Source organism: Chenopodium album, chromosome 11 (assembly GCF_948465745.1).
Source record: "Chenopodium album chromosome 11, dcCheAlbu1.1, whole genome shotgun sequence".
NCBI lineage: Eukaryota > Viridiplantae > Streptophyta > Magnoliopsida > Caryophyllales > Amaranthaceae > Chenopodium > Chenopodium album.
In genome coordinates, this window is record NC_137844.1 from 13,461,973 (window position 1) to 13,478,694 (window position 16,722).

The window sequence follows — 16,722 nt, forward strand, 5'->3', positions numbered from 1 at the left end:
CACCAGCACCTATATCAGTTGCAATCCTTGATCCAACTCCTAGTGTTTCACCAGTTTCAAGCCCTAACCAGTACTCAATTCCCCTTCCCCTCCCTCCAGCACCCTTCCTCTCCCTGTACCTCTCCCACCCCCTCTCCCTCTACCCCTCCCCCTCCCTCTATCTTGGCCCCTTCCTCTCCCACCCCCTCTCCCGGCCCCCTCCCTCTCCCTCCTCTATTACCAACTAACTGAGCATCTGCATCTAAATTACCCTCATCCTCAATTGGTTGATTAGTTTCCCCTACCACCACACCTCTCTCTTCACCCCTACCCCCACATCTCCCACCTTTAGTTTTGACAAAACCTCTTGTTTGAGTCAAATCACCCATTTTATCCAAGTTAACACCATTAGATTCAACACCAGTTGCCTGTGACACTAACCCTTTGCTTCTCCTAGGTGGTAGTTTTGAAGGCCTGCCTACTTCAGGTATAAAAGGAACCTCAGTTGCATCATTATGTCTCCCAATCCCACTGTAATTAGAGACTGAAAATACCAGCTGATTCTGCAACACCTTTCATTTGTTCCTTAATCTATCTTGCATTCCTAGTTATCCTTAAAGCCTTAGCATCTTTAAAAATCTAACTTGGACTATCAGCATCATACACCCATATGTGTATCTCATTCTTTCCAGCCAAGTCAAAGAACATCTTCATTAAGTCCTTATCACTATTAAGATAGTGGTATTTCATCTTATGCACATATCTAAATGTAAGGAATTTGGGCATTTTAATACGTCGTTCAACAACATTATCCCAATAATCTATAATCACATCAATAAGATTTATCTTATCAATGTCCTCGACAACAACATATACATCACCACTTCTAAACCGGAACTTCAACACAATAGTATCACCCATTCTGCATTTATTTAACCAAATACATATCTCAATTCAACTTGCAACATTAAGTCAATAAATTCGTAACATTCAACTTATTCTGCACAGAACTAACAACCCTAGAAATACACAAGAATTTCTCCATTACAACCACACACATTCACATATACAAACCCAAAACAAACCACACACCAATTAACAATAAAACAGACCCTAAATTTCATGAAAGATTCAAAATTTCAGCACATTAAACCCCCGATTATTCAACCACAATCATCCATTCAAAAAACAGGGCAATCATAACAACAATCCATTTAAATTCGAAAAAATAGGAAATTTAGGGTTAAGATAGGATGAAATACCTTGCAAAAGTCGAAATTCAGCACCTTGGAGAGATTTGGATCGAAATTCGTAGATTCATGATTGTTGTTTTAGTGCTCCTCGAAATTCATCAACGCAGTAGCAGAAGTTCGAACGTCTTTAATTGAATGTGCCTTTAATGAATGATCAGTGGGGGTTAGAGCATTGCATTTACAAAATTAAAAGGGGGTAGTTTAGTCAATTCCAAATTATGTAACCATGGTTAGTCATTTTAACTTAATTATGACATATTTAGTAAAATAATGCTATATTAGAGAGCAATTAGATTACTAATGCTATTTAAGAGATTTTGAAAAAAAAGATTTGCTACCATTGAGAATGTGCAAAAGTTTATACTCCCTTTGTTTTTTTTTTTATTTGCATCAGTTTGACCGGCACATTTGTCGAGACGCGCCATTAATATCTTTAATTGTATATTAGTAAAAATTGTAACAAAATTATATTATAACACTAGCCATTATGACTAATCTAATAATATATTATATAATAACATTTATTTATTTTATAAAAGTGAAAAAATTAAGTGATGCATTAAAAAAATAAATTAAAAAAAAAAAAAAAAAAAATCGAAGGAGTAGCTATCAATGAGAATTTTCCTTATTTTTTATAAATCCATATATTTTGATTGGGAGCGCACGCATGGTATACTGTAATTTTCATGTATCAAATCAAACCTTTCACTGTACTCTTCTTTCTAGGGTTTCTTCTTCCCTCCTTTTTTTCCATCAAACCCAAATTTTCTTCACCAATACCCTAGAAATCGAAATTCTCTGAACATCAAAAATGGTGGATTTTGCTAGAGTTCAGAAAGAGCTTCAAGAATGCAATAAAGATGTCAATTCTTCTGGCGTTAGCGTGAAGCCAAAAGCTGATTCTCTCTCGCATCTCATTGGTACTATTCCTGGTCCTGTTGATTCTCCTTACGAAGGTGGTACCTTCTTAATCGACGTCGTTTTACCTGGTAATTAAAGCATTGTTTTTGTTGGATTTTGATTTACTTTGATAATTTTGATATTTGAACTGTGTCGATTGGTGTTGTTAATGTTTAATTTGTCCTTATGATTTCTATTGAATTCTGAAATTTCTTCATTAATAAAAGGGAAGCTTTTGTTTCATACATTTGATTGCTCCTGTAAATTTGAATTTTGCAAATTTTTTTTTACTCCGTGTTAGTTAGGATTGTTATACAAAATCTTGCTAAGTTTGGGGAATTCTTTGTGAAAATCATTTTGAGTAAGGAAGGAAAATGCCGAATCGCGGTATTTTCTGTTTGCAATCAAGAATTATCCTTTCCTGTATTATATGAGTAGGAGTTCTGTAGTTATTCATTTGTAACTATGATTATTAATTGAAATGCAATGTTGAATGGTCAACTATTTGAATTTTCACTTGCGATATTCTCTGAATTGGTTGTTATATGATCTTTATCTATTGCCTTTTTTTGATGGACGGATAATCTGTTGCTTTCCCTCATCCCTCCCTGTTAAACTATTTCGCTCTTAAGGTATGCGAAACAATGTTGGTTTACTTGACTGATAGTAGCAGTGCTGCTTTCCTTTTTATTTTTCAATCACAGATGGATACCCTTTTGAGCCACCCAAGATGAAATTCCTGACAAAAGTTTGGTAAGACTTTTCTGTGCAGCCTTTTCACTTGTTGATTCATCTTGCTTTGTTTTGTTGAATTGCTGCATTGTCCAATAATGGCAATAGTATTTAATATGGGGGGGCAAATTCACATTTATCATTATCTGTGAAGTAGTCAAATGTTTGGAAGTAGGATATATTGCATTAATCTGCACTTGTTAGCTTAAGTTGGTTTTTGCGTGATGAATGGGGTTCAAAATTTTCAAATGATGAATTTAGTTGGTTTGTTGCGCCAGTGCATGTATAAATACTCTGTCTGATTTCTAAAATTTCTGTTGGTTAATTTGGTGTAACATACCATCAGCATTATTCTGCTTATGGTGCTCATTTGGCAGTGTATTTTACATATGATGAGAAAATTAGAATTATCACAGTTATCCCTGTCTGATATGTCTGTGCTGATCCTTTGTGCTCTGATGCATATGTACTGCCAAATGAAAGTGTATCGCCATTTTTAACTTTTAAGGCTCTAGGATATTTTTCTTACAATCTATTTTTGTCTAATTTTCTGTTTGAGGAATTTCCAAACCTGATATGTGTAGCTTTTCAATGTAGATTCATTTGTGGTAATTAATATTTTGGGAAATTAGGTTCTGGTCTAATCTTAATATCTTAGTGTGCTGCTGAGCAAGTGATTTTGCTGCTCATTTTTGAGGCTAATATCCATCAGGATAGAAATTCTAAGGGGTGTATGGTTAGGAGAGATTTGGGGAAAAAAGAGAATTTTGAGGCAAAAGAGAGGTTAACAAACCTCTAATGCGAATGTTTGGTTAAGAGAATATTTAGGGAGGATTTTTGAAAAAAAGCTAGTGATGGGAGCTTTTTGGTAAGAGAGGTCTGTGCTAGACTGCTAGTTGAGGATAAATGACTTTTCTATCTTAAAGTTGGTTAAATTTAGTACCCATAACCAATTTTGGTCAAATTAATAATAAATTATACATACACAATAAACGAGCTATATAACTTGTATTTACTAAACATTTTTACAAGATAGTCAAACCAGTTCATACATCAGCTAGTCAAACCTGCTCATACAAACAACAAACACTAACCTCTTGTTGCCAAACAGGGTCTAAAGCTTTCTACTGCTAAGATATTTGTGGATTTAATCTCTTTTCCTTCCTTTGGCCATATATGTAGTTCGTACTCTTGGTAGGGGAGATTTGTGTTTAGCATGTGTTCCCCTTTAATGATTCTCACCCTTCTTTCCAATCTGTTCCAATCTTGGGATAATTATTTAGGGTAGGACATCTGATTTTGATATTCAAAGGACATCAAACTTAAAGTGGAATATTTAATAATAATTTTATGGAGTCTGTAACTATTTGGAGTATAATCTTGCATACAAGCTGAGAGCTCGGTAATAAAGTGTCATTGTGTTAGTTGAAAGGCTTGAATGAGGTCCTTAGAAATATGCAAGAGTACATATTATGCATTTTCATGAATACAAACCTTTAGCCATCCCCATCGCAATGACTTTTCTAAGGCAGCACCCTAAACCAAAAACTAAATTAGCTTATATACCAATGAATATCGAACATAGACAACCATGTTAAAGATGACATAGTGATTAAATCTGCCAAACTGATTAATAATCTTAATCAATACTACAATGGAAGTACAACCTCATTGATCATTTCCATGTCCCCCTCAAAGCAGTTTGATGTTAAAGACCAATGCACAATTCATATAAAAGCTAAAACACCTATTTAATCTGCAAATGTTGTTTGAAGGAGCACCCAAAATTTAACCTAATAAATTTCTAACACATGTCAATAGCACAGTAAATGTTGAAGGTCCCAAAGAGCTTCACAAAGAGCCAAAAGGAGGTTCAAAACTCACAGCCACAGCTACTATCAATGCGTAATTAAATCAAATCAATTTCTGCTTGATGACTGCCAGAGAAAAGTAAGAGAGAGCTTAATGATTGCAAAGACATCCTAGTCTATCAACCTCCCTTGTACTCTTCTTTTCTCTGAACATGGAAGAAACTGTCAAGTAACGAACATGTCAACATGATGTGATTATCTGCCCACAATATTTTTTTGATTTTGGCTTTTGCTGGGTTGTCCTAGGGATTGTCAAGGATCACAAAATCATTCTACTACAACTGTAAATAAAATTGAATCATACACATTCTAGTTGCAAGAATATTTCCCATCTATAAATTTCAAAGCTGTGTAACTACTGTGTTCTTTTTCAATAAAAAGAAACAAAAATCAATGTCAAGAAAACAAAGTCAATGCAACATTTTTTATTTTAAGCCTCTTCATCAGAAATGTCTCCAAATCAATATCTATGGAGTGAGAAAGTATCTTTTTAAGTGGTAACATCTAACATGAAAACTTTAAAGACAAGTGGAGAATATTCTTGTCGTCTTCTGCAGTCAAGATCTGACGGAATTGGAAAAAAAAAGGTAAAAAATGGTGATTCCATATCAAACTCTGAATTTCACATCATTCCAAATTTAATCTATATATAACACAACCCAAAACAAATTCAATTCTAAATTTCAAACTCAATAACTGGATTATTACCTGTGTTACTTTAAAAATAAGGAAAAATACAAGGAGGATTGTAAGGGAGAGATATTGTCTGTAAGAAAACGGTAGAAAAATGGAGGAAGAAGCAGCAGAATTAGAAAAAGTGGGGAGGGGACGCAGTGCTTAACTGATAATGTTCATAACCTGCAATGAATTTCATGATATTTTTTCATTCAATTCACTGTAGTAGTGAACAGTATGAGTTAGGCACTTTGAAGGACTAGAGATATTTGCAAAAGCCATAGAATCCAAATACCTGTACCCTCATAATTTTCATTTGGATGTCTGAGGTTCATAAGAGGGTGGAACCGTGGAAGTTTAAGTTTTAGTTCAGGTAATTATTTTATCTAAACATGCACTGATAATAAATTTGCAAGTCTGAAGGTCTACCATAATCAGTGTGTTTCTTATACACTGTTGAAGCGGTATGACAGAGAAGTTATCTTCCGTTCTATTGTGAAATGGTCTTTTTCTTATTCCCACCTCCATATAAGAGCATTTCTAGATAAGATATGTTGGCTCTTAGGCAGCTTGCTTTTCTTCTGATTTTGTGGTTTTCTTTCTGAGTAGAATGGGAGAATTTTTTGTAACATGTGATAAGATTGTGACTTAATTTGGGTGTTTCACTTTGGTCTCTTGGTTTGAGCCTCCTAGGCCTTATCAGGGCTATATATGATCATGTCTAGTGCAACGGTCATGCAATTGTGAATTGTGCACATTCCCTTTCACTTTTTTTTTTTTTGGGCGGGTGGTTGTTGTGGGGGGGGGGGGGGTGTTATACTTCTTATTTCATTATTGGAACTTTGGAAGTGTTTATGTATTAAAAAGTAAAATTATGCGGAACTCCCAGGAGATTACAAGCTTAATGTGTATTCATGCATTATATTGAAGGCATCCTAATATTAGCAGTCAGAGTGGGGCTATCTGCTTGGATATCTTGAAAGACCAATGGAGTCCTGCTCTTACTTTAAAGACAGCACTTGTCTCTATACAAGCATTACTTTCTGCACCAGAGCCAGATGACCCTCAGGATGCTGTCGTCGCTCAACAGGTTGCTTTGCTGCTAAGTTGCATGTTTTGTTTTTTCAATTTGATTTTCTCAAGTTTCAACTTTCAAGACCATCTCCTTGCTTCCCCTTTTGTGCTTTGGGGAAGGGACTAACCAGTTAATTTCATTAAACATGCATTTCATCATACTTGTTTAATTCATGTGGAGCACCATGCAGTACCTTCGGGATTACCAGACCTTCGTAGGCACTGCTCGTTATTGGACTGAAGCTTTTGCCAAGACATCTTCCCATGGGATTGAGGAGAAGGTAGATAAATCATCCTTCTTAGCAGTGCCTCTAATACGTTTCATTTATTTGATCTCTTGTCAGTATGTCATTGAATGAACCACATGTTTGTCCAAATATATGATGTCATAGGGAAGTTGAATATCATGCAGGTACAGAGGCTAGCTGAAATGGGCTTTCCTGAAGCATTGGTGAGGAGTACTTTGGAAGTTGTTGGTGGGGATGAAACTCTTGCCCTTGAAAAGCTTTGCTCGAGCTAGATTCATTGCTGAATTCTCTTTTTGCTGCAAAAGCACTGTTTGAAGGTCTTGATTAAGCTGTATATGAACTGCTTGTTGATCATAGTGCTTATATATCTACGCCATCTTTAGTCAACTCCTTGCTGAAATTTATATTTTACTATTTTGTTGCTATTGATGCTAAGCTCCATCTCATGTAAAAGGAGTTACAAATCCTAGTTGTTGAATAGAATTGCTTAATGAATGAATGAGAAAGTCCCACCGTTGGATTCTCCTCATCTCTATTTCTGCCTCTCTTTTATTTTATGTTTGCGCACTGTTTCCTTACCTTTATGTGTTTACTACATCTGAATATTAAAGTAAGAACTATTAAAGGTGTAAACAAAAAGAAGAGGCAGAATGAAGAGAATATTAGAGACGGCCCAGTTTACCTTTCACCTGTTCTGGCATTTATGAAGTATGATAGCTCAAGGAAGGCAAAAGGATCTGGTGGTTCTGTATTGTCTCAACCCACCCACCCACCCCCCACCCTCCCCCCCCCCCCCCCCCCCCCCCCCCCTCTCCTCTTTTCTAGAATCTGTATGGCTACATCTCTGTGAAATTGGACTTAAAATACTACGTATATCATTTGAAGATCTATGTCATTGATTTTGTAATTTTGTTTGGAGTATTGGACTGCTGGGCCAGTTTGGGACAAGATTAATTCTATTGTTTTCTTGGACTACATAGTCTACTTTACAGGTATGGTATATGGTTATATTTTTAAAGATAGTCTTCAATGGTTTGAGAATCGGTAATTCTTTTTGTTTGGAAAGGGGATTTGGGGTAGTTTGCTTGGGGTAACGGTTGCGTAGAAGACAATATGTTACATCAGCTCAATGGAGAACACATGTTTGCTATATATTGATATAATATCAAGTTTTTCGAAGTTCTGGTTTGTCGTTGAAGGAGAAGAGAGTCAAAATATTGGAGGAAATGATACAAGTGCTGGTTATTGTAATACACATGCAAGTGAGATGGAAAGAGGCTTTGAGTGTAAATTGTCTGACGTATGGGATGAAGGATAGAAGGTGAGCAGCAGATTTTATTAATTGTGATTGAATTTGTGTTTTGGTTTTTTTTTTTTCTTTTTTTTTCTTTTTTATTTTTTTGTTGGGTGGGGGGCAAGCACATTCTTTAGCATGAAAGACTTCTCTTTGAGGATATTGGCTGTCAAATAACTCAGCTTGGATAATATGTTGAGGATCCACCTAATTGGAGTTGAGGATCTTTCCAATGTAATCAGTTTTTTAATTTTGATTTTACAGTTTGCTTATTTATTGAAAGTAGCTATGGTATCCGTTCTTGTTGAGTTCTGGTGTTTATAGTTGTGATGATCCTGGGTTATGTTTAAAGTCAGTGTCATACCTTCCAAGTTCTTGGCTACCATTTTTAATTGCTCAAGTCTTTGGTTGTGGTTTTCAATTTCTCTGAGTTTGAGGTGTTGTGATTTTTCCCTATCTGTCCTCCCGAGCATAATTTTTATTATTACTTTTTTGGTCACGTAAATGAGTTTAAAGTAGTTTCTGGAAAAGGGTAACAAGTGTGGTCTGATATATTTTGTAGTCATCTGTAGGTTTGACATATGAATTTTAAAGTTCATATTGTATCCTTTGAGATCTAATCTAGGCATCAGTGTTGTCCTTTATTATGCAGCATGCGAAATTGCTTTCCAATTTTTCATGGCACAGTGAAGAATGTTATGCTATTTGAGCGACTATGATGTAGTTATGCACTTTAAATAGTTGCTATATCTTGGTTCAGTGGCACGTCTCTTCAGTCAACAAGTGTTTCGTGAAAGTTTAATTAATTTGTGTTACTAATACACTTCCTATTTACAGATGCGTTGGTTCAACTTACAAGCTTTCACAAAGTCTCCAGACACCTATCATGGACTTTATTACCAAGTTACCAAAAGATTGCTCAGAGGTTGTCACTAAAAGATTGAAAAATACATCATTTGGATATTGATAGTTCTGGTTTCTTCTTTCTTGCACATTGAGAAGTACAACCTTGAAGCTAGAGAGGTTTATCCACCTTCCATTTTCTTGTTTCTAATGTAGATTTAATTGCTACTATCATCCGTATGAGCATTTCGACTAAATTTTTATGTCGTAGAATATTCTCTTTTTGAGTTTTGTGGTATATACTAAATCTGCTATCTTGGTGCTCGAAATTTCTCTTGATTCTTACCCTGCTTATATTAGCCTCTATGACGTCATTGCATCATAGATGTCAATGTTCAGGTAGAGCAACTCTGTGATTGGAATATACTACTTAGACTATCGCTTGTGATTATATTTTTTTTTGGCATGTAAGAATTTGTTAGATTGCTATCCAATACTTCTAAAGTATGAGTCTTATATTTCTAACTTTTTTTTTAAAAAAAAAAATACTTCGTTAATGGTATAGGATGTGTATTGGCAAGTGTGAAACTCATATCGCCCATATCGGAGTAAGTATGGTTTGATCAATGATAGAAATTGTGTTGATCTTCCATGTCAGAATTTGCCATGAATGATGATGGGACTAAAACTTTAATTAGAATTACCTAACTAATTTGACAAGAATCCTATGTCTTGAATGGTCATTAGATAGAATCTTGGATTTTCTCAGTATAGTCCATGCTGATTCTATCACGTGGGAGGACGAGGACATATCCTTCTCATCCTCCACCATCATTTGTCCATGCATCAGAGAGGTCAAGCTGCTTCTTGCTTTTCGTGTACACCCCTCTATTTATGGTTTATTAAGTTAATTGTTAATAAAGTACTTCTTAATCTTATTTATTAAACAATTTAAGGTTGGTGATTGATTTTGTTGGTACACCTCAAACTAAAGTTGAATTATGGATCAAGCATATGACTAGTTTAAGTTTTAGGCCGGAACCTCTTACATGTTATCCCAATTTGGGTTTCTTTAGTGGCTTTTGATCCCACAAGCCTTGCTTGGTTATTTTTGAACTAAGTAGATAATGTCGTGTAAGCATGATAGTAGTACACGAGCATTCTCGTGTAGAGTCTGTAGACGTATCTCAAAGATGGAAATGGTATACCTTTGTAGGATGTGGAAGAAAGCCCAAATGGTAAGAGATGTAAAGAAAGAAGACTGAAGTAGATTTGATTGGACATTAGTGAGTTCTTTTATCGAAGAATGCTTATACTTTTTATGGTAAAAGGGAAATCTGGTGAAGTAGTGCAGAAAAAGTAGATACATATGGGTGAAATTATGTGGCCAACTAGCAGCAAGCAGTGGTACCATTAGACATTAGTAGTGTAAGTGCCTTTTGAGCTATAATATTAATCCAGAGAGGTTCGTGAGCTTGCCATTAAATAAAGAAGAGTCAGTACCTTGTGACTTGTGAGCTTCTCTTATGGGTGGTATGAGGATGTGCTGTGTATTTTACTGACAATCTTTTGGGCAATCAAAGAACCCTATATGACCTTTTATAGTTTTATTGGTTACGACCTTGGTTTGGTTGTCATATTATTTAGGAAAATTTGTCAAATAACACCTTTTATAACCCTTTTATTGTGAAAAAACACCTTATAAATTTTTTTTTGTTAAAACACACCTAAAATCAGATTTTTTTTTTTTTTTTTGCGAGAACACACCTTCCCCGGTTTCAGGCCATTGACTTTGGTTTAACAGCGTTGACCCCCTCACGTGAGTATCATGTGCTTAGAATACCTCGTTTCTCTCTCCTCACAGCCACCACAACCACATCCTAGCAAACCCTAGCCGCCAACACCACCACCTAGCCGCCACTAGAACCACCTCTCAACCGCGGACACCACCACCCATCAACCTAGCGGCCATCACTGCCCACGGCCCACCCAAATCACTCTAAACCTACCCAGAAAATTCCACTCCCTTTCTTAATCCGTAACAACTAGGTCATCCTCAGCTCCTCTAACGTCGACGCAACAATCCACGGAAAAGAGTGGCCACCTTAACCATCAGGAACAAGATTAAAATCAGTAATTTGTGGTGGATTTGATGTGGGTTTTTGTTGGGAATTCTTGCTCCATTGTTAGATATAAGGAAAAGTTGCAGAAAATTGAAGATCTTAAGGAGGGAGTGAAAATGGAGGAGAGAGAGATAGATGCAATTTTCGAGTGGATTTTTTGTTATTTGGGTGGGCATTGATGGTGGCTAGGTTGATTGGTGGTGGTGTCCACGGTTGAGAGGTGGTTCTAGTGGCGGCTAGGCGGTGGGGTCGGTGGCTTGGGTTGTCTAGGCTTGTGGTTGTGGTGGCTTGAGGAGAGAGAAAGGGGGTATTCTGAGAATGCGACCCTCACATGACGAGTAAACGTCGATAAACCAAAGTCAATAGTCTAAAAACCGGGGAAGGTGTGTTCTCACAAAAAAAATCTGGTTTAGGTGTGTTTTAACAAAAAAAAAAATTATAAGGTGTTTTTTGACAACAAAAGGGTTATAAAATGTGTTATTTGACAAATTTTCCTATTATTTATACCGATTATTACGGAGCAGTGGTTACTCCGTAACTAATCACATCATCATTTGGATTTTGTTAAATTGATAGATTCGTCTCTCCATGTACTTTTTAATCTGCATTTTAATAAATTCTTTAAGTAGAGATGTTAGGAATAAGTCAACGGGAATTATAAGTTTTGATCTAAACTAATCTGAAATTTTGGTCTAATTTAATTTGATTTTGTCAAGAATAAGTAACAAGACTCTGAAATAAGTTAGAAAACAAGTCCTAAGTATGTTTACAGAATTACAGAGCACATAATTGAGTTTGAGAACTTGCTCTCGATTGCACAACTTGCACATGGAGATTAGATCATAACTTCAAACGAAAGAAAGTGAGGAGATTTTCTTTGATTTGTTCTCCGATCCTCGTAGTCGTACTAGTTTCTATTTAGACTTGGATTTTTTATTTTTTTTTAATATTAGTATATATATTTTTAATTTTTGTATTTCAGATTTCCATCTTTGTGGATTTGTTTTACGAGATTGAAGATATGGAGAGTACTAAAGGGGAGTTGCATGGTCATTGGTAATCCACTATTTTGTTCACTATGACTTGCTATTTGCCATAGAAATTTTTAATACTTCTTCTATTTTTTTTTTTTTTTATTATTGCACTATACAAGTTGGATACAATAATTTTGGTAGTGAGAAAAAGGAAGAGAGATAAAGGTAAAAATACAAAAGTTGGGTATTTGCAGTGTGAGCAGAGATAATTTTTGTCCTAAATAGAAATGGTGCAATATTTGTGAAATTTCCTTAAAATACAAGTGGTACAATATTAAAATAACGGAGAATATATACGTAGTATATAATTTTAATTTTTGTATTATGGATTTTTAAATTTTGATGGTCGGGACTCATGGGAGATGGTGAGCCGTGAGGCTTAAGTCCAATCCGCTCACACCTTTTTACACATATATGTAAATTTTGGGTGAATTGAACAATTTTCGGCCGTTTTAATTTTGCCTTAAAATTTCATATGTTAAATTTTTTATACTTATTATTTTATTTTATTTTTTAACGAGAAGGAAAAGTATTTCATTAATGAAAGATAGTCAAACGACATTTACAAACAAGACTTATTATTTTATTAATTAAGGAATTTTTCATGTAATTCCAAAGTACTTCCAACGTGAATTTAAATTTGCATTACTTTGACTTTTTTTTATTTTATTTATTTATTTATTTTAAATTTTGAGACATAACTAATTATAAATAATAAAATTATAAATAAAAAGAATTAAATTATGAAAACAGACATTATAACTAATCCAATGATATATTTCATAGTAACATCCTTAACTTGTATTTATTTTATACTCCCTCCGTTTCATAATGCTAGTCCCTTATACTATTTTGGGCTTTTCAAAAAGATCTACTCATATTGAATAGGTTCCATTTTTAACTTAATTTTTTTAGAATTAATTGGTTGTAGATTGATGACATAATTCTAAGTAAGGAAATCTCTACCTTGAATTATGTAATTATGACTTATGCTTTTCCAAAAAAAAAAAAGTAAACTAATTATGAATTATTTTGTACTTAAATTCCAAATATTCTTCTTTTCTTATTTTATGTGATTAATTTCATATGTGACTAACATTATGAAACGGAGGGATATTTTTAAAAAATTATACTCCGTAATAAAAGTGTAAATAATGTATAAGTTAAAGAAATGTAAATATTTAAAAACAGATAGAGTGATAAGATTGTGTATTATACGCGGAGTATGAATTATATCCCTAAAAAAATGAGGAAAAGAAAAACACAGAATAAAAACACACACTAGTTGATTTGGTAGATATTATTCCAAATTACTGTGTGTTGATATTTTAATATGGGTACAATTTGAACTAATATTAGGTAAATTTGGATGAGTGTTGTCAGTTCAAGGCATATATAGCCATATAGGTGATAGGTCTAAAATTTGACTGCGGAAAGGAATAAAAGAAGCGTAGACTTCTCCTAATTGCGGAGTAATCGTATTTGATTGTTGATTTTATTGGTGGGAAAAGTTGATATTCTTTGTGCATAGACTTTTTTTGACAACACAAACACAATTATAAGAGAAAACGAACCAACTTTGACTTCAAAATCATCACAAGGTCAAAACTCGTGCTATAATAATTGTTACATCAATGCCTAACATTAGCGTGCCTCTTACTTCAATAATCAAAACTGTTCATCATTTTTGTTAATTGATTTGAGGAGTACAATGGTTATTATTCTTATTAGGTTATTATTTTTTAGTAATCCTGCACAAATCTATTTGGGGAAATTGACATGACATATATAGGAAGGTGTTAATGCCAAAAATCGTCAAAGGACGACGTTAGGCTGGGACGTCGACGGCTAGACCAATTAAGCTATAATTAATCAAATAAGAAAATATAAGGACAAAACACAACGATATTTTGTTGACGCAGAAAACCCAATGAAGCGGGAAAAACTGCGGGTGGGAGAGATCCACCGATTTCACTATGAATATTTGGAGGTTACAATGTATTTTTGAGCGTAAAGAATGATATGTTGTGTAAAAGGACTCTCCCTTCTAAGCTACAAAACTCTGTATATATAGTGACTAATGATTTTATCCTGGTGATTCATCCGTTGGAGCTTCAAGATTATCTTCCCTTGATTCTAGGGAATCAGTTAGCTAGCATTGACTGGAGATAGAAGCAACGGCTACCTTGACTGGTCTTGTGTATAATCTTTATATACTTGGTCAAACGAATCCCTGAATCGTCGGGACGTCAGTTGCTATCTTAATGACGCCTTCCATCGACGCTCATGCTCTCCTGACGCGTCATAAAAATTCCGCACTAACAATTTGCCCCTGATTGTTTACTTTGGATTCCTCGAGATTCGAAGAAACAATCTTACAGTGCCAACTCAGCGCACTATCCCTGAATTTTCTGACCGTTAATTCTTCTTGTCCGTTTTCTTTAACTCCCACGTCGCCGCACATTTCCCCATTTTCTCTTTGGAGATAACTGCCAACTACTCGCTATAAATGCTGATCAATTGAGAAATTGATTTCTTAGTTTACTTCTGAATTTTCAAAAAATTTCAAACGCTCCTCAAATTTGAAGAACTCCGGTGCGATTTTCCGAATTTTCCCGTTGTGGTCCGTTTTTCTTCACTCAGGTAATTTCCTTGACTCTATTCTTTTGATTTCTTTAATTTTTACTTTGAGATGAAGGGGGGTAGCTCTAGATCTAGGTTTTCACTTAGAATTTTGGAGAAATCTAGGGTTTTACCTGTTGATACTATGACGACGCATGAGAATCCTGCAAGCACGATTACTGAAGAAGAACTTCCAGCTTTCGCATCCATGGCGGGCTTCCCTGAGAGTGCTTTGATCATGATTCCGCCTAATGATAAGCGCCCTGAAGACTGTCCCGATGGTCACGTCGTCTTTTATGAGTATCCTTTTAAACTGGGGTTCAATTTCCAGTTTAATGCCTTAACTCGTTCTTTCATGGAGGTGCTCGACTTGAGCCCAGGGCAGGTAATGCCTCTAGTCTAGAGGGTTGCTCAGGTGATTGCAAAGATGACTGAAGGTTGGGAAGATCCTTTCGATCTCTCTGACTTGGCTCATGTATATAAGATTCATGTCGAAGCTTCTAACAGATGTACTCTTCACGTGCGACGCGGTCGTTCTCCCTTGGTCGGGAAAGTGAACGCAAATGACCGGGGGTGGAAGACGCGTTATGTATTCGTTGACAAGGAAACTCTTGGGGGAGACGCTCAATGGATGAGGACTGGATGGCGTGGCGGAGGTATACTTCGCTCTATCTTCGTCGTTTGTTGGTATTTGATGTTGACACCTTTTCTTATATGCTTCTTTTTGCAGTGATCGACGTGAACGCCGTAGTTGCTGGGGACAGGAGTGACAGTAAAGTAAAGGCTTTCTTGAAATTTCCCTTGAAGGACAGGACGTTCCCTAATCTGGTGCAGAAACTGCAGAACGCTCTCCCTCGAACTCTGAAGAAGACGTGAAAGTCCTTGACGAGACTACAGCCATGGTTTCAGGTGACGTCTTGTTTCACCTTGCTCCTTTAATGAATTTCTCCGTTTTTCTTGATTTTTGCTTTTTTCTTCGTAGATGCAGCTCATTCTTCGAAAAGTAAGGTTGTGTCCCTCTCTCACAACGAGATGGTAGAGAGAGCTATGAAGAAGAAGAGAAAGTTGACGTCTTCTACTGACGTCGTCTTGGACACCAAGCCTCTTGACTTCAAAGTTCCTGAGCAAAAGTCTGAGAGGAAGCCTGTTGAAAAGAAACCTGTGGATAAGAAGATTCCTCTTGTCCGTTCTAGTTCTGCTGCCAAGGAGAAACAAGTCAAAGAAGAAGATTATGAAGTTAGGGTTCCAGCCAGTTTCTTATCTGGAGAACCTAATGCTGCGTCGTTGTGGCCTACTACAGAGAAATTGTTTTTCCCTGGTTCTGCAAAGCGTTTGAGTCAATTTTCTCCTCCAGAGATAGTGAGTGAAGCTATCAACCTGCAATTGAACGTAACGACATTGATTTCTTTTTCACTCTCTCTTTTTGTACTTAGTATAATCTCTGATATGCTTTCGACGTCGATCTCGTTGTTGCAGTCTTTTCAAGATCTGTTGGCTATCAGGGGTCACTTTATCTCAAGTGAGAAAGAGATGCGCAACTTCAAGACGGCGCTTACCGCGGCTAGAGGAGAGGCTCGTACTAGCGGCGAGGAATTGGCTAAGGCTAAGCGTTCCCTGGAAGCCGCACAAACAGTTCTTGGAGAGAAAAACCAAGAGATTGCCAAGCTGAACAATGACGTCAAAGAACTAAACAAGAAAGTGGCTGACCTGACCAAGGGTACTGCCGATCTGGAGAGACAGTTGATCGATGCCCAGGAGGACGCCAAAGATTCCAAGTGCCTGGATATGCTGACTGGTCGGGCCAAGGTGTTAAGGCACTTCCTGGCTGGACGTTTGACGAAGGAGGATGCCCAGAGAGAGGTGGACGTCTTCCTCCAGAATTTGGGCACTGAAGCAGATCTTGCGTCGGAGTCAGAGAAGGATGCTGAGGACGCCAAGTCTAATGCTGAATCCATGCCTAGCACTGCTGTGGACGCATCTGACGTTCCCATGGGGAATCCTGTCGAGGCTACTGGGCAGGGCCAGGACACGGAGGAACATGTTCAGGACGCCTGACTGCTGGTGTCCCTTTCTT

General features: G+C 36.4%; 1 protein-coding gene and 1 non-coding gene across 3 annotated transcripts; both read left to right on the plus strand.

The window, feature by feature from the left end:
- Positions 1–1,904: 1,904 nt before the first annotated feature.
- Positions 1,905–9,155, plus strand: LOC145568618 (ubiquitin-conjugating enzyme E2 27-like). 2 transcript variants are annotated; one of them, XM_081628049.1, is made up of 6 exons: positions 1,905–2,221; positions 2,837–2,885; positions 6,341–6,500; positions 6,676–6,765; positions 6,897–7,049; positions 8,864–9,155. In XM_081628049.1, exons 1-5 carry the CDS (start codon positions 2,044–2,046, stop codon positions 7,002–7,004), a joined length of 585 nt encoding a protein of 194 aa, XP_081484175.1. In that variant the 5' UTR covers positions 1,905–2,043; the 3' UTR covers positions 7,005–7,049; positions 8,864–9,155. The 2 variants fall into 2 exon arrangements, with proteins under 2 accessions (XP_081484175.1, XP_081484174.1); XM_081628048.1 differs by lacking the exon at positions 8,864–9,155 and having other exon boundaries at positions 6,897–7,261.
- Positions 3,246–3,330, plus strand: LOC145569772 (small nucleolar RNA R38). The gene has a single exon (XR_014096304.1). It is a non-coding gene; the product is annotated as a small nucleolar RNA R38 (small nucleolar RNA).
- Positions 9,156–16,722: the final 7,567 nt, after the last annotated feature.

Coding starts and splice junctions, on each gene's coding strand:
- LOC145568618 (XM_081628049.1), top strand. CDS start 2,044: ATGGTGGATTTTGCTAGAGTTCAGAAAGAGCTTCAAGAATGCAATAAA. Junction 2,886..6,340: donor AAATTCCTGACAAAAGTTTG/GTAAGACTTTTC, acceptor ATTATATTGAAG/GCATCCTAATATTAGCAGTC. Junction 6,501..6,675: donor ATGCTGTCGTCGCTCAACAG/GTTGCTTTGCTG, acceptor AGCACCATGCAG/TACCTTCGGGATTACCAGAC.